The sequence below is a fragment of the Lampris incognitus genome, chromosome 8 (genome assembly GCF_029633865.1).
Source record: "Lampris incognitus isolate fLamInc1 chromosome 8, fLamInc1.hap2, whole genome shotgun sequence".
Lineage (NCBI taxonomy): Eukaryota > Metazoa > Chordata > Actinopteri > Lampriformes > Lampridae > Lampris > Lampris incognitus.
Window position 1 is genome coordinate 47,609,181 of NC_079218.1, and position 23,654 is coordinate 47,632,834.

A 23,654-nucleotide genomic window follows, 5' to 3' on the forward strand; every position below is an offset into this window, starting at 1 on the left:
GGGTCCTCTCCTCTTCTCCCTGTACACGACATCCCTGGGTTCTGTTATTCGCTCGCATGACTTCTCTTACCATTATTATGCCGATGACACCCAGCTGATCTATTCCTTTCCTCCCTCTGACACACAAGTAGAGACACGCATTGCTGCGTGCTTGACTGACATCTCAGAGTGGATGGCGACACACCACCTGAAGCTCAATCTGGACAAGACAGAGCTGATGTTCCTCCCTGGGAAAGGTTGCCCGCACCGAGACCGGGCCATCACCATTGACAACACCGTGGTGACGCCAACTCAGACTGTAAGGAATCTGGGTGTGATCCTGGACGACCAACTGTCGTTTGCTGAAAACGTTGCATCGGTTGCTCGCTCCTGCAGATTTCTCCTCTATAACATCAGGAGGATTCACCCATTCCTCACCGATGAGATGGCACAGGTGCTCATCTAGGCTCTGATCATCTCCCGGCTGGACTACGGCAACTCCCTCCTTGCTGGCGCCCCGGCATCGGCCATCAGACCTCTGGAGCTTGTTCAGAAAGCTGCTGCTCGTCTGGTGTTCAACCGCCCAAAGTTCTCCCACACAACTCCCCTTCTCATGTCCCTACACTGGCTCCCAGTAGCTGCTCGCATCCAGTTTAAGACCCTGGTGCTAGCCTACAGGGCAGTGAAAGGAACAGCTCCTTCCTATCGCCAGGCCATGGTCAAGCCCTACACCCCCACCTGACGACTTCGCTCTGCTGCCTTGGGACACCTGGTTGCCCTGTCACTCAGAGGCCCTTGCTGCCGATCGACCCGGTCACGGCTCTTTTCTGTCCTGGCCCCACAGTGGTGGAATGAACTCCCCACTGATGTCAGGACAGCGGAGTCACTGCCCATCTTTTGGCGCCAGTTGAAAACTCACCTCTTTAAGAACTACTGCCCTGCTACTTGTTCTTAGCACTTATTGTATTCACTCATTTAAAAAAAAGTCTTTCTTGCACTTTTACTTTAGCACTGGTTTTGCTCTTAGATGCTTGTTTAGATGCACCTATGACCTCTGATGACTAGTAATTCTCCTGATTTCCTACGTTAAATGCACTTATTGTAAGTCGCTTTGGATAAAAGCGTCGGCTAAATGACTGTAATGAATGTAATGTAACAGTAGCCTGTTCTCTTCATTTCTGTAGACCAGGTGGATGCAAAGGGACGCATGCCCCTGTCCATGGTCATTATTTTATAATAGTATTCAACATTTCACGTAAGCAGTGTCTTTAATAAGTTTGGTAGATCGATATGATACTTCTAGTATTACAAATTGAAACGAGTTTAACATGGGTACAGCCTGGTGGAGTGGAGGAGCATCACATTTGCTCAAAATATTTTGGGTTAACCTACGACCATTGACTTACGTGGCTTGAATTTGTCGGTTTAGCTCTACGACAAAATAATCTTTTCAGTATATGAAAACGTCATACATTTATTTAACAATGTTTGAAATGGGGTGTCCGGGTGGCATGGCGGTCTGTTCCGTTACCTACCAACACGGGGATGACCGGTTTGAATCTCCGTGTTACCTCCAGCTTGGTTGGGCATCCCTACAGACACAATCGACCATGTTTGCGGGTGGCAAGCCGGATGTGGGTATGTGTCCTGATCGCTGCTCTAGCACCTCGTCTGGTCGGCCGGGGTGCCTGTTCAGGAGGGAGAACTGGGGGGGGGGGTAGCGTGATCCTTCCATGTGCTCCGTCCCCCTGGCGAAACTCCTCACTGTCAGGGGAAAAGAAGTGGCTGGTGACTCCACATGTATGGAGGAGGCATGTGGTAGTCTGCAGCCCCCCCCCCCCCCCGGATCGACAGAGTAGGTGGAGCAGAGACCGGGACGGCTCGGAAGAGTGGAGTAATTGGCCGGGTACAGTTGGGGAGAAAAGGGGGGAAAACATCTCCAAAAAGAAAGAAAGGAGGAGACAGATAGAATTGAAACCAAAATGAAAGCCTCATGTTTAACGTGCACCACCCAAAGTGATTTTCCCCTCCTCCGTCTCACCTAATGCATATTCATCTTCCACTCTTTGGCTCTTGCAGATAGCAGACCTGGCTGTGGCTCCATTGACCATCACCTATGTCAGGGAGAAGGTGATCGACTTCTCCAAGCCCTTCATGACTCTTGGCATCAGCATCCTGTACCGGAAGCCCAACGGCACCAACCCGGGTGTCTTCTCCTTCCTTAACCCCCTGTCCCCAGATATCTGGATGTATGTGCTGCTGGCCTGCACTGGAGTCAGCTGTGTGCTGTTTGTCATTGCCAGGTGAGGGGAGAGACTGGATGATGATGGGAAAATGTATGACAAGGTTGAAGGAATTAGGTGTATGGAGGGGGGTGGGGGTTCAGGGTATAGGACACAAACCTAGAGACACCTTGATATACCAAATACAGACAGAACTTGTTGCCCTTCAGCTTTGCCACTAGATGCAAAAAGGTCTGGAGATGGGGGGCATCCAGGTAGCGTAGCGGTCGACTCCATTGCCTACCAACATGGGGATCGGCGGTTCAAATCCCCGTGTTACCTCCGGCTTGGTCGGGCGTCCCTACAGACACAATTGGCCGTGTCTGCGGGTGGGAAGCCGGATGTGGGTATGCGTCCTGGTCGTTGCACTAGCGCCTCCTCTGGTCAGCCGGGGCACCTGTTCGGGGAGGGGGAACTGGTGGGGAATAGCGTGATCCTCCCACGCGCTACGTCCCCCCGGCGAAACCCCTCACTGTCAGGTGAAACCCAGTGTATCGGAGGAGGCATGTGGTGGTCTGCAGCCCTCCCCGGATCAGCAGAGGGGGTGGAGCAGTGACCGGGACAGCTCTGAGAGTAGGGTACTTGGCTGGATACAATTGGGGAGAAAAGGGTCGGTAAAAATCCCCCCCCCCCAAAAAAGGTCTGGAGATGAGTGAGGAGAAAATGGCCGACACAAAGTATCATATGGTAAATCAAATTTGATCGTTGTTTCGTAATTCATATTTATAAGACACGGTCCCCCCTCAGATGAGGACTACTGTTTGAATTTACCACCAGCCGACTGTATACATGTGGATACGTAGAACAAACATACACAGCTTTAGCTCATCGTACTTTGCCCTGCTATTAACAATGTCCTTTCTCTCTCCCCTCTTCCCCCTCTTCTTCTGTTCTTCCTCAGGTTTACCCCGTACGAGTGGTACAACCCACACCCATGCAACCCGTCCTCCACTTTGATAGAGAACAATTTCACTTTACTCAATAGTTTCTGGTTTGGCGTTGGAGCTCTCATGCGGCAAGGTATATAGGTCACAGTTCAAAGTGTCGCCCATCCCACAGGCAGCATAGGCCGCCAGGCCCTCCCTGTAGGGCCGTCTAGCGAACTGCCTGTACGGCAGTAGAGGCTGCTGATAGTGTAAACCCTGAGCTGAGCTTTTCAACTCTCACCACACAATGTCCGCCTTCCACCTACCATGATTGTCCGTTAACACCTTCTCCACTCAGGATGAGAGCTTTTCTGTTCTCCATGTTGCCCGTGATTTCTAAATTAAACCATCTCCTTCCTATAATCCCCATGTCATTTTCTTTGCCCTTATTTCAAAACACCTACATGACTATTCACTTTTCCGTGCTACAGTCCAGCAGACTCCACAGGGTCCTGGTTTATGCAGTCTACATGGATGTCTGATCGTCATTTATATGTGTTCATATGTATGTTTGTGTGTGTGTGTGATTGTGTACGTACATGTTTTGTGTACATGTCCTTGCTCTGTGATGCATGTGTATGTTGAGGAGTTTACACTGGCCTTCAGCAGTCTGTGGGATGCGTGTCAGACAGTAAACACTACCTTGGATACATGGCGGTTACACCAACCCTCCAGATTCTGTCTTTCACCCCTCACCAAAAAGAGCAAATGTTTAAAAAATGGGAACAAATTTTCCAGAAACATGGTATTGTAACCCAAAACGTAAATGTGGTATGTGTCTTTTCATTTTATCTCATCTTTTCTCCTCACCTCTAGAGGATGGTGTTTTTCAGCATGCTGTGCTTCTCCACTTTCTGCATTTTCACTTGTCTTGCTTCCCCTCTCATTTTTTGTGTTTGTTTCAGGAGTCAGAAATAACTTTTCATGCTTGAAAGAAGGTTGAATCAGTTCATCTGGATACAATGTTTATTGACAGATGAATCAGTTCATCTGGATACAGTGTTTATTGACAGATAGTGTTTGCCAATACACATTGTATCCAGATGAACTGGATACAATCTATCTTTCAATAAACATTGTATCCAGATGAACTGGATACAATCTATCTTTCAATACACATTGTATCCAGATGAACTGGATACAATCTATCTGTCAATAAACGTTATATCCCAATGAACCGATTCATCTGTCAGTAAACATTGTATCCAGATGAACTGGATACAATCTATCTGTCAATACACACTGTATCCAGATGAACTGGATACAGTCTATCTGTCAATAAACGTTATATCCCAATGAACCGATTCATCTGTCAGTAAACATTGTATCCAGATGAACTGGATACAATCTATCTTTCAATACACACTGTATCCAGATGAACTGGATACAATCTATCTGTCAATAAACGTTATATCCCAATGATCCGATTCATCTCTCAATAAACATTGTATCCAGATGAACCGATTCATCTGTCAGTAAACATTGTATCCAGATGAACCGATTCATCTGTCAGTAAACATTGTATCCAGATGAACCGATTCATCTGTCAGTAAACATTGTATCCAGATGAACCGATTCATCTGTCAGTAAACATTGTATCCAGATGAACTGATTCAACCTTCTTTGATTTTCTTACCTGGATTATTGAGCATGCATCAAGACAAAAACTGTCACGCTTAATTCTTGTTTTAATCCGTCTTCTTTTGTTTGATTTTTTTGTTTAAATTTCACATTTGCTCTTATGACGGACCCACGCTGTGTTTTAGAATAAAACTAAAAGAGTGCCAAGAAAGCGGAGTAATTACATAAAAAACATAAAAAGGTTCTCGATTTATCATTCAGGTCTGAGATAAAAATCTGAATGAAATGGGGTGGAAATCTTCTTATTGAGATAAACCTGTTTCGATTGGTGTGTTTCATGTGGCTCAGATGATTTTCATCAGTTCACACACACACACACACACACACTATAATTATTATCATTCTGGCTGTACCACTCTTCTTAGCTTTATCTCAATATCATAATTGCCATCCACCGCTGGAGTAAAATATAAAATCCATACCGTAATATGAACCTGAAAGTCTACTTCAAAGCCACTATATTCCAATCTTAGCTCACTCCTTACAATAGTGTATCTTTTTTCCCCCATCATCTCTTTCTTATTATCTATCTATCATCTCTCTCTCTCTCTCTCTCTCTCTCTCTCTGTCTCTCTCTCTCTCTCTCTCTCTCTCTCTCTCTCTCTCTCTCTCTCTCTCTCTCTCTCTCTCTCTCTCTCTCTCTCTCTCTCTCTCTCTCTCTCTCTCTCTCTCTCTCCACATCTATCAATATAACCTTATGTCCCCCATTGCTATGTGTGTGTGTGTGTCCAGGCTCGGAGCTGATGCCTAAGGCTTTGTCCACTCGTATTGTCGGGGGGATCTGGTGGTTCTTCACTCTGATTATCATCTCGTCCTACACGGCCAACTTGGCTGCCTTTCTCACCGTGGAACGAATGGACGCGCCCATCGATTCAGCCGATGACCTGGCAAAACAGACCCGGATTGAGTACGGCGCTGTGAGGGACGGATCCACCATGACCTTTTTTAAGGTAGATGAGTCGGGCCGGTTTGTTGCCTCGCACAGGGTAATCTTAACAAGCATACGGTCAACATGACCTGGCGTAAATCAGAGTAGCTGGGTTTAAACAGGGGCAAATCTCAGAAATCCAATGAAGGCAACGTTAAAAGGAAATCTCTGGTATTTTTTAAACTAAGCCTTATTTTTGTTAGCAGCCAAACAAAGATGGGCGGCAGAATTGGTTCAGTATTAAAGCTGCAGTAGGTAACATGAACGTTCCAGTGCAAAGCTTAGACTCGTGAAACTTGTATCATAGTTGATAATCTGTCCATGTAAAAAAACTTTTCAGTGAATTTCTTAATTACACTACTATTGTTCATGCGAAGCATTTTGAGTTGGTGTTGTTGATTTTTAGGATTAGGGTTACACCCACAACTTACCGGTGGGGCAAGGTGGATGCAAATTTATTGCATACACATGGATCTAGAACAGCCAATAGGAAATGACCCGTGATTGGCTGAAATCTTCTGTCCCGGGCTAGATTTCCCAAGGCCTGAATAGAGTCAAGAGGTGGCGTAGATGTCTAATTGTCTCTCAGACGACTTGAATTACAATATACTGAAACATTATTAAGGAATTTATGCCCAATGACGCAAAAAAATAAATAAAAAAAATAATCTGCCTACCTATCCTAGCTTTAAGGGAGCTAGCATCAGCTGACTGCTGCACACTGAGCTGCAATATATAACAAATCACAAATCACTAGCAACGTAAAACTGATTTGAAAGGACTTTACATTCAATTTTAAGTGATTAAGTGACCCGTGCCACTTCAGGCACTTTTTACAAGTTGCTGGTCAATTATATAAAGATTTTAAGAGGAGGAACATGTAGACAAATGGACACAACTATGTTCATACAGTATAATTAGATACAGCAGAATTACTCATACAGTTTTGATGGACTTTTATTGTGAAATTCACTCTAAACGCTATCTCTTCACATGAGCTATTATGGTTAATATGATATGGATAGTATGGATTTCTTTTTATTATCTAGAGTATTTCTAGGCAATGGAGGACTGTTTGCTTTCATGACAAATTCTGTGATTATTTATATTAATTTTAGATGCTGAACAGACACCAGAAACATTGGATTTACCAAGTTTCACAGCCTTATTTTTTTCCTACACAAAATGCGTTAGTGTCTTTATGAGGGCAGACACATCATCAAGTTTATCGACCATCATTGGCCTGCCCTGTTAATGTCGGCACAGATGTAATTGCCACTCGCCACATTGGTCCGTCCACTATAGCTGCATTTCACCAGCAGCTGTGTGAAGTCTTGGCTCATTTCACTGTAGGGAGAGACTCTGTTGAAAATTTCACTAGTGGCCCTCTCCAGTCTCCTCGATTCAGTTGCACCTCTCACTACCAGAGCTAGGCGAATAAAGAGACCTAAAGTTTTTTTACCTGTCTTGGCACGAGTGTTTATTGAAATACAAGTGTGCTTTAGCCTCTGCAAAAACAACATATCTCTCTCGCTTAAACAGTATTAATAAACATAATCCCAAGATTTCTCTTTGACACTATCTAAATTTACAAAAAAGTAGCCATCTATTAGCTGATCACTATTCACAGCCCATGAGTTTCTAGACTTTTTCTGCAATAAGGTTGATGAAATCATAAAAAGAAATTATTTCTTCAACTCCAGCTACTCCTGCAGATTCTGTCTTACCAAATTCATATCTATACAATGAGTCACTGATAGTCTATGTTATTACAGCTGTTGAGACTATCTCTCCTGATACTTTGACTAAATTCGTGTCAGCTTCGAAACCAACTACTTGCCCACTTGACCCTTTACCAGCAAAACATTTTGAAGACCTCTAGTCTTTCCTGGGACCTACAATGCATTACATTGTTAATTTATCACTTACTACTGGCACTGTTCCCAGCAGTTTTAAGACAGTTGTGGTTAAACCTTCTACTCAAAAAAAGCACTTCAATCCTGGGTCTCTTAATAACTATTGACCGGTCTCTAATCTTCCATTCCTTTCTAAAGTACTAGAGAGATTATTGTATCAACAACTTTCGAGCTAGAAGAAAACTTAATGAACCTTTTCAGTCAGCTTTCAGGGCCTGTCACTGGTGAACGATCTTCTACTGGCTATGAACTCTGATTCCACTCTGTGCCTCTACTACTGGACCTCAGTGCAGCCTTTGACACCGTTGATCACTGTATACTATTGGAATAAATGTAATTTTGTCATCTCTGGCTTGCTTAGCTCTCTCTTAGCTTCAGTCCTACTTATCTGGAAGAACACATTGTGTCTGCTATAATAACATTACATCAGAATTCTCTGACGTTAAATATGGCGTACCTCAGGGCTCAGTTCTTGGCCTTCTACCTGTCTCTCTTTATATTTCACCTCTTGGCCAAATAATACACAGTCCATCCATCCATTCATTATCCAAACCGCTTATCCTGCTCTCAGGGCTGCGGGATGCTGGAGCCTATCCCAGCAATCATTGGGCGGCAGGCGGGGAGACACCCTGGACAGGTCATGGAATAAATTTCCATTGCAATGTGGTTCATACTCAGCTGTATTTGGCTATAGGGGCTTATGATTGTACTGAAATGGCTAATTTAGAGGCCTGCTTGGCTGCTGTGAAAAATTAAATCTCACTAAATTTCCTGCTTTTAAATTCAGATAAAACTGGGATGCTGGCTGTTGTGCCATCTAGACACAGACACCAATTTGATGAAGTACCAATAACAATTGATGACTCTGCGATTTCACAAAGTGTGGCAACCAAAAATATTGGTGTTACGTTTGATCCCAACCTTTCCTTTGATAAGCACATTAAAGAAATCACCAAGACTGCTTTTTTTCCCCACTAACGTAACATAGCTAAAATTTGTTCTTTCCTGTCTATGGCTGATGCAGAGACTCTAATACATGCATTTGTTTCATCCACACTTAATTACTGTAATGTATGTTTTCGGGTCTGCCACATGCTAATACTTAAAGTCTTCAGATGGTTCAAAATGCTGCAACTAGAAAATTTGACCGTATTACACTAATTCAGACTTTAAGGTCCTTCTGTTGACTTATAAAATCCTAAATGGGCTTTCGCCATCATACCTGTCTGATCTCCTTAAACCGTACATTCCATCTCGAGTTCTCAGCTCTCAAAATACAGGGCTCCTGTGTGTATCCAAAGTTAAAAAGAAGTCAGCTGGTGGCAGGGCCTTTTCCTATCGGGCCCCGATCTTGTGGAATAACCTGCCTGCTGCCGTCAGATACTCAGAGCCCGTTGAGTCCTTTAAATCCAAACTTAAAACTTATCTTTTTGCCTTAACCTATGATTAGTTGTCTTTAAATTGAGTACTTCACAAGCTGGACTGCATGGTGGGTCGGTTTCTGTCTCAATGAATTTACCAAGCACTGTTCTGCCAGTGGTATTATAGAGTATTATTGACTACTGCAAACTGTTCTCTTCACTCAGACCTGTTTTCTTTCTCTCTGAGTGATTTCTTCCCCTTTCTGTTCCCCTGTGCATTTGAATGGTGTGATTTGAGTCTCCCTTGTGTGCACTTGTAGTCTGTCCTCCCAGGTTTCCATGGTGATGCTGGTTGCCACCTGGATGCTGCTTGGCATCCCCCTCATCTCATTTTTTCACATATCTTGTAAATCCATATATTTTTTTATCCTATATCAATGTTATATCCTTCTCTCACACCGATGTGTGGCTAATGTTTTTTCTTGTATCTTCTTCCACATATGTGAATGGTGTGGTGCATACACGTGCGATCAGGGTAGGCAGGGTAGGCAGTGCCTACCCTGTGGTGATTTAATCAAAATAATCATACAACAAATTTATAATAACATATTAAAATCTCACTCTAGTTACAAGTATGCTTTGTTATAACATATTTTTAATGATATTTTTGTGACCTTGTCCTTTTTAAGTCCTTAAACATCTAACGTCATAGCTCGCCTACTTTTTCAATGGGAAGGGTAGGCTCTGTTTTTTTCAGGATTGCCTTTAGCGTTGTGAATTCCGGAGTTTGTGCATGTGTATTGTGTAGCTTAAGGCGAAATCAATCAACGGACGAGGAAAGGCACTGCTTATGGCGAGAGTGTGAGCCAATCAGAGCCATCAAGGTGCTAAACTGCTACAATGTCATAGATATTTGTGCCATCGATAAAGCAAGCTAGCTCATTTGAATTTGAGCAGCTAAGCTACACTTCAGAGCGAAATCAGTAATGTCGGCCATCATACGTCTTCAGACTTTTAATAAACCGGGTTACTAGCAAAAATTACTTGTCATCAAAAGAGGAAGGCCTACATACCAGTTCTCCCTGACCTCCACCAGCATAAAGGACAGAAAATCATTCGATCATTCCAGCTGGAGTGGTGCATAAGGAAAGAGTGGATATGCGGCTCCGATGCTACCACCAACAGGCTGTACTGCTTCCCTTGTTTGCTGTTTTCCAGAGAGCGGGGCAATGCATGGGTGGGTAGGTGCCGGCTACTGTGACCTGAACAACCTGCCGGCAGCGCTAGTCAAGCACGAGCGGCCCAGTTCACGCAGTCAACATCAAATAGCATTGAAAGCCTTTGGAAACTGCACTCCGATCAACCCAGCTTTAAAGAGGCTAACGAACAGCAAGTCTCTGCACACAAGACGAAGGTGAGGGAAAATCGTGAGATTCTGAAGGACTTGATAAAAGCTACTTGCCACGTAGGGAAACTGGAATTGGCCTTCAGGGGAAACAAAGAAAGCACCAGCTCATCAAACCGGGGAAACTATGTTGAGCTCTTAAACCACATTGCGGAGAAAGACCAGCGGTTGGCGACACATCTTGAAGTTTCCTCGGTGTTTTCCGGAACATCGAACCGTGTTCAAAACGACCTTGTCTTAACAGTTAGTGACACTCTTCAACAGAACATTCAAGATGTGGTAAATGCGGCCCCTTTCATGTCCGTACAAGTGATGAGACCACTGACATAACCAACAAAGCACAGCTCTTGTATTGTGGTATGTCTGCCAAAATTTCTGTTCTTCTTCTCAGGTCAAAGTATATGGCTGTTGGCTTCAAAACCAAGGGAAACAGTGATCCCCTTTCTTTTACGCGATGGAATGCACGCAGTGCTAGTGTGAAAGCTACTGAATGCATCTGGATGTCATAGTATCTGGGCAGTCTTATCCAGAAAGGGCTGGTGTGGGTGCAGGTCTTTGTTCCAACCAAGCAGTTACAAACCTGGGTCTCCTAATCAAGTTCCTCAGCAAAGACTCTACCAATTGATTAGTGGGATCAGGTGTGTAACTGCTTGGTTGGAACAGAAACCTGCACCCACACTGGCCCTTTCTGGATAAGACTGCCCACTTAACAACAATAAAGAAATAAAAAGCTCTTCTTTGAATTGTCAGCTAACAATAAAAGAAGCACGGCGTGCATGGCTGCAGTCCTGGACCATGAGGAGCAAGCATATTTCTTGATATTTGGGAGAGGAAAATATTGGGGGGGAAAAAAACCAAAGAGATGTGAAAAACAAGCATATTTATTACAAGAAATTTGCCTAAAGGCTCGCTGCAGCGTGTAATGAAAACACCGGACCAGTGAATGGAGCAGTTAATTTTAATATCAGCCTAGACTGGAGACTATATGAATATAACTTCATTTTCTCAACTGTGAAATCGTGTTTCTTTCCTTCTGATCTTAAATTTAAAAGTTGTCTGACGCTTCTTGAAGTTTTGCGGCCGGTCTCTCTCGCTAAAGACGTTGCTCACAATGTGCCCCACCAAATGGGCGATCCCTCCTTCACCCACATTGCTGTTTCTACATGTGCACTAATAACTAATTTTAGAACAATGGAAATAATCTCCTCCTCGACCTCACTTTTGGTGAAGGGTCTGGGATCAGTACCATGACTCACCCATATTCGTAAAATGTATGTAATGAAAGCAAGTGTAAGTGTGAAAGCCCTTCGATTATGAAAAGACAAACCCAGTGCAGTCAGCTAGCACAGCGATGGATCATTTTTGCATTTTCTCTTTCGCACATCTCTCCGACTCTCCCATGCCTCCACTGTTGTCATCCTGCAACAACTCTTTCCTCATAGGATTACAGCACGAGAGTGCTGCTCAGGGTTAGAAACGCAAATCCATGACTGAAACTGTGGCTAAGGCTCTCTAGACTCCTCTTGTAGCATTGTGAGCCTGTTCTTGCTCTTTTAGTGAACATCTTGGGCAAGGTCCTCTGCCCTGAAGAATTACCTTTGCAGCTTGGAGCACAGCAGTTGGGTGACACTAACTGGCTCAGTGGCAGGATCCTTTTTGACTGATTTTGAATCGAGTACGCTTTGTTTTAGACATAACAATAAGGGTAAAACATTAAAATACTCAAATAGATTATTTAGATCATCCTACATTTAAGCTAGCTCAATAGCCCTGCATTTGAAACCTGTCTAAACAACGGAGCCAAAATCACTGTTCCCACTTTTATTTTTAGTGTTTTGGCCTGTGTTTCAATGTCCTGACCTGATGGCCAATGGACTTAGAAACGTTCACTGGGATCTTACTGTCTGTAATTCACAGCTGTCTGTGTGTGTATCTTAATTTTGATTCCTTTTTAATTAAATTAGCTCAAGCAGGGGTGGCACAGTGGTTAGCACGGTCACCTCACAGCAAGAAGGTCCTGGGTTCGAGCCCCGGGGTAGTCCAACCTTAGGGGTCGTCCCGGGTCGTCCTCTGAGTGGAGTTTGCGTGTTCTCCCCATGTCTCCGGTTCCTCCCCCAGTCAAAAGACATGTAGGTCAGGTGAATTGGTCATACTAAATTGTCCCTAGGTGTGAATATGTGTGTGTGTGGGCCCTGTGTGATGGCCTGGCGGCCTGTCCAGGGTGTCTCCCCGCCTACCGCCCAATGACTGCTGGGGTAGACCCCAGCATCCCTGCGACCCTGAGAGCAGGATAAGCCGTTCGAATAATAAATAATAAATGCTGTGGTTTTGTAATTAAGTACATCCACGCTGAGATGTCACCAAACCAACTCTGGAAACACATCCGTCTGAGCAGTGTTACACATCTCTCTTAACAAATTCAGCGGTGTGCCCCCAAAACCACTCATCTGAGTAGAACGGCAAATTGGCAAAACATGGTGTTCATCGTTGTTTGTTTTCCACCACAGTTGCCTTGCTTTCCGATTAAAATCAGAGTCAGTGCCGCATCCGGTACAATAAAAACCCACTGGGCTTCCTTATCAAACTTGTTCCCGCCACCGTCCTGTAACTTGGCCAACTTGGCATTGCCATGCAAAAGGGGAGGCCACAAAATAGTTTTAATTGAAAGAAAGAAACAAAGAAACGATAAAAGGTGATATAAGAGGAGTCATAGATAAGGATGTGAGAGGAAAATGCAACGAACATAAAGGCTATATCTCATTTCGGGCTGTGAATATGTTTTAAAAGGTGAACATTTCGCCGACGTGATACAAGTTGGCCGATAGCGTGTCATCGCTCCTAGGCAGGAATTTAAACCGCAAACGAAAGTTGCTTTATTGAATGGTTTCGCTGCTCTTTGCGGCACGGCGACTTTGAAAACCCAGCGCCTCCGTGATAAGGGGCACCTTTGTGTTTATCGGAGACCGAGAGAGAGATAGGAAGAGGTGCCGAGGCACCAAGGTTGCCATGCATACAAGGGCACGTGGAGGCAGAGTGAGCGAGCGAGCGAGCGAGCGAGAGAGAGAGAGAGCTATGCTGCATGACGGGGAAGCAGTAGATGTCAAGGTTGTGCACTTGTCTTTTTGTTCGGGCCCCCAAATTGAGCGCTTCCTCCGTGCCTCAGATTACGTTATGTAACATATCAGCGTAACGCCGCCACGACTTCCTGTTCTTCCCCCCCGCTGCTGCCCGCTCTCCCCTCATCGCGGTGGCCCAGCAGGGGTGATCCAGGCGGGGCTTTATCCTCACAGATTGCAGCCTGTGATTACGACTGCCTGGATGAAGAGCAAAAGGCTGTGTTGATGGCCAGAACAAATTGAATCAGCTGGAGGAGATTTAGAACACAGCTGCCCCATTTTCCCCCACTGAGCGAGAAGAAACACAACCACACATGCACAGAGACAGAGATGAAGTCGCACACACACACAGACACACACACACAGACACACACAGCCTTCAAACTCACATTTAGACAGCATTTAGAATTGCAGTAAAGGGCTCCTGTTATTACCCAATGCAGATGTGGACACTTCCTCAGCTTCTGCGTAACTCTTGTCACCGCCTTGCCAGAAATCCAAGATCTCCACCTACGAGAAGATGTGGGCGTTCATGAGCAGCAGAAAAAACACGGCGCTGGTCAAGAACAATAGGGAAGGCATCACCCGCGTCCTGACCACAGACTACGCCATGCTGATGGAGTCCACCAGCATAGAGTACATCAGCCAGAGGAACTGCAACCTCACGCAGATAGGAGGCCTCATCGACTCCAAGGGCTACGGGGTGGGAACCCCTATTGGTAAGACGAACGACGCTCTGTGGGGTTGACTCCGCCCACCTCTCTGCTGTGTGGTGTCAAAAGGCATGGTGAAATTATTTGGAGATACTATTTAGGACTGGTTGTGGCGAGACCAATCAAATGCTCCAAAAACCTAATCCCCTTTCTATTTCAGCAGAACTAAATGGGTGAAGCAGAGGTGTTTAAAAGTGCCACATCTGTTTTAGATAAGCCTATCTGAATGGTTGGTCAAACCACCATCTTGTGACATTGAATACACGTACAGAATACTAAGAGGCCGTCGCTGTTTCAGAGATACAGTTAGTATGTTGGAGCACTTGAACTTTATTCTCGAACACCAACTACTTGATGTGCTTCTCGAGGAGTTTGACATGGATGGTGAAAGCTCTCTCAAACTTTCCAACTCAAAGTGCAGGTTTATATAACCCAGACAAGTTGAGACTGGACATTTCAGACAGAAAATGTCTTCAGTCTACTGGAGCACCGCCATCCAACATCTAAACATGGTGAATAACGAGATGGCAGTGCCACGTTTGCCTGTTAGAGCGCAACTGAGGACACCACCAGCTCTTCCCCATGTCCTCCAACTCCTCCAACTCCTCCCCATATCCTCTAACCCCTCCCCATATCCTCTAACTCCTCCCCATATAGCCCAACTCCTCCCCATATAACCCAACTCCTCCCCATATCATCTAACTCCTCCCTATATCCTCCACCTCCTCCCCATATCATCTAACTCCTCCCTATATCCTCTAACTCCTCCCCATATCATCTAACTCCTCCCTATATCCTCTAACTCCTGGCCTCCTCTAACACCTTCTGCCACCAACCATCACCCTAACCTTAGCCACTCACCTTAACTAAATGACCAGAGTGTCATCAGTTGACTGACAGTGAAACAACCAAAGTGGGAGGAGTTGGAGGTGTCCTCAGTCGCACGATCTGATATTGCTGTGTTGGTGTTCTTCCCACGACATCATAATTAATGTTGCTGCACTACCATCATTGCAATGGACCAGTCAGGTTGTGATGTCGTGCCTTTGCGACACGGGCGAAAAAGACTGGAAAAATACCAAAGCTAACCTAACATAACCTCAACCTCAAAGTAACCCTAACCTAACCAGGGTATCTGCACACTTTTAGAGGACAAAATTATTGACTTTTAAGACCCTTTTAATACCTCTAAGGGGAAAAAATAATACAATTTCCATGGCAAATACAAAATCAACAAACTAGACATGATAATAATAATAATAATAATAATAACCTTTATTTCAGCCACACGGCCGGTCCATAGCATAAAAGCAACAATACAATAAAAGAAAACAATACAATATACAGTATACACTGCTGTTGAGTTTTTTATATAAAATCATTTTTTTGTGCAAATTAGCTGAAAACAGTCTTTTTGTTAATGAAAATAAAACTATGGAGGAAGACCAAGTCAAATAGAAAACAATAGTGTCAAATACACATAAGAGGGCACTATGGCGACAGGTCAAAGCTTGACAATCTAAACCAAATGTAAGTGAATTTCTTTTTCAGACCCTCTCTGGTACAAACAATCTGATGTTTCTTTGACCCTGGTCGACAATGGATACTATACTGATCAGCCAAAACATTAAAGCCACCTACCTAATATTGTTTAAGGTCCCAAAACAGTTCCGACCCATCGAGGCATGGGCTCCACAAGACCTCTGAAAGTGTCCTCTGGTATCTGGCACCGAGACATTAGCAGCAGATCCTTTAAGTCCTGTAAATTGTGAGGTTGGTCCTCCACGGATCGGACTTATTTTTCCAGCACATCCCACAGATGCTTGATCGGATTGAGATCTGGAGAATTTGGAGGCCAAGGCAACACCTTGAACTCTTGGTCATGTTCCGAAAACATTCCTGAACTATTTTTGCAGTGTGGCAGGGAACATTATCCTGCTGAAAGAGGCCACTGCCATCAGAGAATACCGTTGCCATGGAGGGGTGTACCTGGTCTGCAACAATGTTTAGGTAGGTGGTGTGTGCCCAAGTAACATCCACATGAATGCCAGGACCCAAGGTTTCCCAGCAGAACCTTGCCCAGAGCATCGCGCTCTCTCTGCCGGCTTGCCTTTTTTCCATAGCGCATCCTGGTGCCATCTCCCAGTGATGCACACCCACCCAGCCGTCCACACGATGTAAAAGAAACCGTGATTCATCAGACCAGGCCACCTTCTTCCATTCCACCATGGTCCAGTTCTGATGCTCACGTGCCCATTGTAGGTGTTTTCGACAGTGGACAGGGGTCATCATGAGCACTCTGACCCGTCTGTGGATATCCAACCCCATTCGCAGCAAACTGCGATGCGCCGTGTGTTCTGACACCTGTCTGTCATAGCCAGCATTAACTTTTCCAGCAATTTGAGCTACAGTAGCTCCTCTGTGGCCACAGTGCCTTCTCCAGTGCTAGCATAGCATAGCGCTTGTGCTTTCAGATTTAGTCTGCAAATCTAGTTCTTTACAACCATTGTCACCAGCCTGGATGTTTTGTGACAAAGTTCACATTGTGCCTCCTAAGAATTGCTGGATTGTTTAAGCCACCCACCCACGATATTTGTCGTTCTCCAACCATTTCAGATTGAATTTACATTTGCCCATTTTCTTTTCGCTTGCTGCCTCATCTAATGCCACTGCCTCCCAGTTCCATTGCCCACTGGCGGTCTAGTTTATGCTTTTTAGCGCAAGTGCATTATACATTGCTTGCAACAATTGTTGGGCTATTGTGGAATATAAAATAAAACAAAACATAAAAAACTGACCAAACAAATAGATATACACATTCATTCTGCCCCGGAATAAATGTAAAGAGTCCCTTCCTGAAATTGCAGACATATTAGAACATTTTGAGACCTCGAATTTAACAAATTCAAGACGTTTTAGGACTTTTTAGGGATCGTCGGGGACCCTGACCCTAACCTTAACCGATAGCTAACCTTAAACTAACCGATAGCTAACCCCACGCTAACCCACAACCTAATCCCACAACTTTTCCCTGAGTTGCAAAGGCGCGACATCACAACAACACGATTGGTTAGTTACAATGATAGTTAGGGAGCAACACTAATTATCATGTTGTAGGAAAAAACCCAACATGCCGATATATCAGATACACCCAGATAAGCCATCCTCAGACCACCACCGGACTCTGTTTGAGTTATTAACTGGAGTCACTCATGTTCTGTGTCCATACACACAGATATTTAGAAGACCAGGGACACCCACATGTATGAATGAGTAGCAGGACTTGCTATCATTTTTGAAACGCTGTCAGCATGTTGTTAAAAGCATGATATTTGCTCTGAACCAGATCTTGCACTTGAAATATGGAATACGGTATCTCCAATGACAACAAATATGGCTCTCCAGTTTTTGTTTCTTTCTGCCGAGAGAAGCCAGAGAAAACGTGTTTTCGCCTCTTCTCTGGAAGAACTTATTTTAATTACATTACTAATTGCTGTCCTTCTGAATGCTCTCAAAACTGAACCATCTTCCACCCCCGCCATTGTTTTGAAAAGGAATGGAGTGTTCCAGGAACATTGTGCAGTTAATTACTGCACATGAACTACCAGTTGTCAACTCCTGTTTCCTTCCATGCACGCACAGCCAAGCTCATTTGCATAGAAACTGGACTCAGCCAGCAGGACTCATTATTACCAGTTGTTGTTCCCATTAATAACCGGACTGAGTATGAACCTGACTGGATTAAGCACTAAAATGAGGAGCGACAATCGTAGTTGACTGTAGCATTAGCGGGGCCTATCTTACATTCCCTTGATCGGCTGGGAGAGCTTGGTCTGCTGCATACTGTGGGCCCAGGGACCACAGCCCCTGCCCGGAGCTGCACCCAAAGAGGAAAGACCAAGGGCGGTCCGACAGGATGCAGAAGCGGGGCAGGCTAAGCTAACTGCTAGCCCATGCAGACCGGCAGTTCCGACAGTCATCCTGGCTGGCGTTTGTTCCCTTGGACAGTGACTGTTTTTCTTTCTTTTTTTAATTTTTTTTTTTAGTTTGGACATATGTGTTCTTGTGGTTTTTGGTTATGTGTTTTTTGTCTTTGTGTTGCACCGCTGTGGGCTGGGGGAAATGACAAATGAATTGACAAATCAAGTATTCCTGATTCCTGATCCCATTTCCCTAATCAGGTTCACCATACAGGGACAAAGTGACCATTGCCATCCTTCAGCTTCAGGAGGAAGGGAAGCTACATATGATGAAGGAGAAGTGGTGGAGGGGGAATGGCTGCCCGGAGGAGGACAACAAGGAGGCCAACGCTTTGGGGGTGGAAAACATCGGTGGAATCTTCATCGTCCTCGCTGCCGGCCTAGTCCTTTCTGTGTTCGTGGCCATTGGAGAGTTCATCTACAAAGCTCGCAGGAACGCAGACATCGAAGAGGTGAGTGAGAGTGAGAGGCTGCTGCTCCACCGCTGAGCGATGGATGACAAAGAGCGCCACCAGCTGGATGGGAGTTTTCACTACAAGAAGGTCTACATGGATAGGAAGAGGAAGTTGTGAAATAATAGACGCTGTTATTTTTGCTGGGGCTCGGTCAGATGACGAGGGTCTGGATTGTTGTTGAGGACTCAGTGCACCAATGTTAGAGCTTCCAAAAAATTGGATTTATTTCCATGCATTTTAATTTTACAGAAATACAGAAAATACAGCAATAGCTGTATGTTTTATTTTCATACCACCCTTTTCCGTTTCCGTTTTCACTTGGATGTTCTTCAACGAGACACTTTCTCACAATAGAAGGTTTTAATTGAGCAGGTACTTGGGCTTTTGGGGGTTGGGGGTTCTCTTATTCAAAGGTTTATTTGCATTTGAGTTGCCTTGGCAACAACAGATGCTGAAAGATAGAATAGATGAAATTTTGAACTCCCCGAGCCGAATAAGATGGATTAAATGTGAGCTTGATTTTAGAAAAAAAAAAGATGTAAGGGTGGCAGCTCAACGTGCCGTCATTTACTATTCTTCGTAGATCTTGTGTTTCTCCGTTTTCTGCTTCTAATGCCCCCACAAATGTAATTATCATTAATGATACATCAGTATTATGCCTAATTGTTTTTGCATAATTATTAGTTATCGTTATGCCCAATAGATTGGGTAGATTGATAATAGAACAGACTGTGACATCTGACTCTGAGAGCAAGGAAGAATATTATTCTGTTTGTCATCTTTCCACTATATTATTGTTTGCCGGCTTAATGGAGCTCATAATGTCACCCATTTTTATTTATTTATTTGCTTGTATGTCTGATTTGACCTATGTTACGTATTCTCACTCACCATTCTTTTCTTTTCTTCTCTGTTGTTTCATGCTTGCGTCAGGCCTTTTGTTTCTTTTATGGGGTGCAATCCCATCATTTCCAGCGGCGCGGCTCCACCTCCTCTTCTGGCACCTCCTTATCCACTGACCTGGAGAGCGGCAGGCTACTAGGGGACGACATAGAGTAGCCAGACAACACACACACACACGCCCTAGACCATAGGTTCGTAAGACAAGTCCACAACCTGTAGCCGGGACTCCTTTCTTAACCCCCTTCTTGATGTACACACATGCACCTGCTTCAGCGAATCCCAGATACCTTTGACCCTTCACCGTCAGTGTTTGACCCCCGGTGCTTATGTTGCTTCCCCGGCAAATCATCCGGCCCTTGTGTGGTTGTAATCATCTGCACTGCGGAGCATTTTTTTTTTTTTTTTTACTTTCAGCCATATGTTCAACCAAATTAGCTGGTTTCGGTCCATCCCATTAATCTCCAGGATAAACATTTTCTAACCGTTAATAGCTTTGCTTTCAGCGGTGTTGAATTCATCACTGGGGAGCCGGGCGAGGGTTTAAAGGGCCATTCAGCGCAATTCCATGCTGCAGTTCTTCAGATGGTTTCGGAAATTGAATTTTCATAGCCCGGTGAATTATAATATTGGGTCACAAAGGCCTACCTTGACACTGAATGAGCCCTGACTTAGTATTTAATTGAACTTTAACGTCTATAAACTGACAGCAGTCATGACCACTTCATAGGTGACCGCCGCTTCCCGCTCACTTACTTTTGTTATGCTATAAGATGAATTTTACCTGATGAAAGTCCTACAATACCCTGCCATGAAGACAGAAGTCTGAAAGTGCCTTTGTGCTGAAATGGCTTTTGTTTTTGGCTGCCATTGCTTAAGGTGTGCTTTATGGCACAAGAAAAATAAGCGGGTGTAAGGAACGATGTCACAAAGGTGTGTGACATCACAAGGTGTCAACTGGTTTCAAAAAGCAAGGTGAGCATATTTCACTTCAAGACTTGAAATACTAGCCGTGTACAATGGAGCTCACATTTAACGCTCAGCCTCCGGTGTGAAGAAGAAGATCACCTGTGTTAGATGAGTTTAGAGTGGTTCTCTTATCTGCAGATGAACAATAGAGTCAAAACCCACCTGTCCCTCAGCTTGGCCGTACATACTTGACCAATCAGCTTCCCTGTGTCAACCCTATGAGATAACCCCCAAAGCTGGTGAGCTACTGCTTTGATGCAGGGGTGGGCGATCTTACCCAGGAAGGGCCGGTGTGGGTGCGGGTCTTGGTTCCAACCAAGCAGTCACACACCTGGGTCTCCTAATCAACTTCCTCAGCAGAGACTCTACTGGTGGATTAGTGGGGTCAGGTGTGTAACTGCTTGGTTGGAACAAAAACCCGCACCCACACCGGCCCCTAATCGGGCGTCCAGGGTGGCGTAGCGGTCTATTCCGTTGCCTACCAACATGGGGATCGCTGGTTCGAATCCCCGTGTTACCTCCGGCCTGGTCGGGCGACACAATTGGCCGTGTCTGCGTGTGGGAAGCCGGATGTGGGAGTGTGTCCTGGTCGCTGTACTACCGCCTCCTCTGGTTGGTCGGAGCAGGACAGCTCGGGAGAGTGGGGTAATTGGCCGGATACAATGGGGGGGGGGCACCGTCAATAATCCCATCCCTTGGTAGCCAGTTGAATCGATACTAGATACAATTTGTGTTGAATTGTCAAATTTTTAATGTGAAAATCCATTTGGACAGTCAAATGAAAGCTCGCCACAGAGATAATTTACGTTTGCCTCGCTCCAGAGTATTTTAATGGGGTCTGCTCATCACCGCGCCCTGCGTGGCAGAGGTTTGGGACGAATGGGGAGCTCTGTGTTCCTCGTGCTGGAACAGTGGTTCGGATTAAGCTGGCCCCTGACGCTGATCCAGAGTTATTACGAGTGTCTCCTAAGGCTAAATTGATTTGTAACCACTCACTTCCAGGCAAGTGAAACAGAAATAATGACGGATGGGATCTCTGAATAACACAGGCTCTCGAGCTCTTCTCCACCTGCCTGTCATTTGGTAATGAAATCTTGTCTATATCGGGTGTGAGACACATAAACATACTCTGTTTAACAAAAAGAGAAAAAAAAATTAAAGCATTATTGCAAAGACGGGGATTTAGCCTCGTTTCCTGAGCCGAAGGAATCGAGGGCGAGATTAGTCTGTGGTGTGACACTGCAAATTAAAACAGACCCAAATTAATATCGTTATTGTCATTCATATAAGGTAAGTATGTAAACTAGCTGATTGTTCTGTAAAAATACCTTGTGTAGCATTTGTGTGAACTAGTCAAATAGAACGAGGCACATGTCCACAGCTGAGGTTGCTCCAGTTTTGCTCTTTGATCCTGTAGGTGAATTACCATCAGGTAAGTATCCTAACTTCTAAGACCTAAGACCTAAGACTAAAGACCTAAGACCTAAGACCTAAGACTAAAGACCTAAGACCTAAGACCTAAGACCTAAGACCTAAGACTTAAGACTTAAGACCTAAGACCTAAGACTTAAGACTTAAGACCTAAGGTGAAGAGAAGACTTTCTATAGTCCCAGGCTGAGGATCTACACATAAAAAGATGATCATTTTTGTGCAGAGAACGATAACCTGATAAATGACTTTACAGAAAGCATCCCCTCCGTGAGAGATTAAAACAAAAACATAAGATCACTGCTGATGAGGATTTAATTACGTGGTTTTAATCAGAAGAATCTAACGCCTGAATCAAATCAGCATCTCATTTCAAACGCCCCACTTTAACCAATATAATGATATGATGAATTTCCCCCTCTCCGCACAAGGATGTTGACCTGAAGTTATTGTCCTACACCCATTGTCTGTATAATTGGATTTCACAGAATGAGGGAAATTATTCAATCCTTCTGTAGATAACGTGTTTCTCTGATGCCTTATTAATGATTCATGGTGTTTTGCAGCGGTCCAGCTCTTTAGCTGCTCGTCACATCCCGAGGTATACTTATTCATGAATTATTATGTAAAGTTTCATTGGGTGTGTCTTGATATCCTCCATTCTTACGATGCTCAGTTGGGGCGTCCGGGTAGCGCAGCGGTCTATTACATTGCCTACCAACACGGGGATCACCGGTTCGAATCCCCGTGTTACCTCCGGCTTGGTCGGGCGTCCCTACAGACACAATTGGCCGTGTCTGAGAGTGGGAGGCCGGATGTGGGTATGTTTCCTGGTCGCTGCACTAGCACCTCCCTCCAGTTGTCCCGAGATTGGAGGCTAAATGCAGCTCATAGAGAGACTTTGTGTTGATTTCCACGCGCAGTGTCTAAGACCGGGCCGTTGTCCTTCTCTTTCGCAGTGTGTGTCTTTAAGCACCGCCATGTCGGAGTTGGGTAGCTCCCTGCGGTGCTGCAAAACCATCAGGAGGAGGTCGCGACCCCGCGCCAGAGCGGAGTCAGCCTGCATCTTCTGTCACCCCGAACGCAGCCAGAACAGGGAGAGGGCGGGAGGGGACTCTGGTTCCTCCAGCCTTGGCTCGGGCAAGTGACGGGGAAGTAGATCAGAGACTGGCCGCTTGAACACTCGCAAGTCCTCCGATTGTGTTTGTGGGCTTACTGTACGATAACCATTTGCTGTTTCCTCATCACCCCTGCCCGAACGTGTTAGATTTGTGTGTGTGTGGCTAAAACACGACGCATTGCAGATATAGTTTACAGCGTCCTGGCCTTGTGTCGACATCATTCACGACATTTTAAATATGTTATCTGTGTTATGACTACGTGAATGAAAGCTAACTGAGATTAACTGTACAAGTTTTCTAATGCTTCTTTCTCCCAGTGCTGTCGCCGTTTACCGTTCGAACACAACTGTCAGTGTGAACTCTGCACACTTTGTAGATGATCCCGTGGTGTACAGTTATAATCGCTGCACTGATTTTCCAAGTAAACATATTTTTTGTTTTGCATTTTTGTGGAAAAATTGTCCTCTTTATGGTTTATTGTTGTCTACATTGTGGTAATGGCGTGTGTGTGAGAGTGCACACGCAGGCCGCAG

General features: G+C 44.8%; 1 protein-coding gene across 1 annotated transcript in view; it reads left to right on the forward strand.

The window, feature by feature from the left end:
- LOC130116426 (glutamate receptor ionotropic, kainate 1-like) overlaps positions 1–23,148 on the forward strand; it is a 41,715-nt gene extending 18,567 nt beyond the window's left edge. The window contains exons 8-13 of the mRNA XM_056284337.1: positions 2,059–2,282; positions 3,163–3,281; positions 5,561–5,778; positions 14,048–14,273; positions 18,449–18,699; positions 22,960–23,148. Coding sequence (XP_056140312.1) covers positions 2,059–2,282; positions 3,163–3,281; positions 5,561–5,778; positions 14,048–14,273; positions 18,449–18,699; positions 22,960–23,148 — 1,227 coding nt within the window. The remainder of the gene's footprint in view (positions 1–2,058; positions 2,283–3,162; positions 3,282–5,560; positions 5,779–14,047; positions 14,274–18,448; positions 18,700–22,959) is intronic.
- The last annotated feature ends 506 nt before the right edge of the window (positions 23,149–23,654 follow it).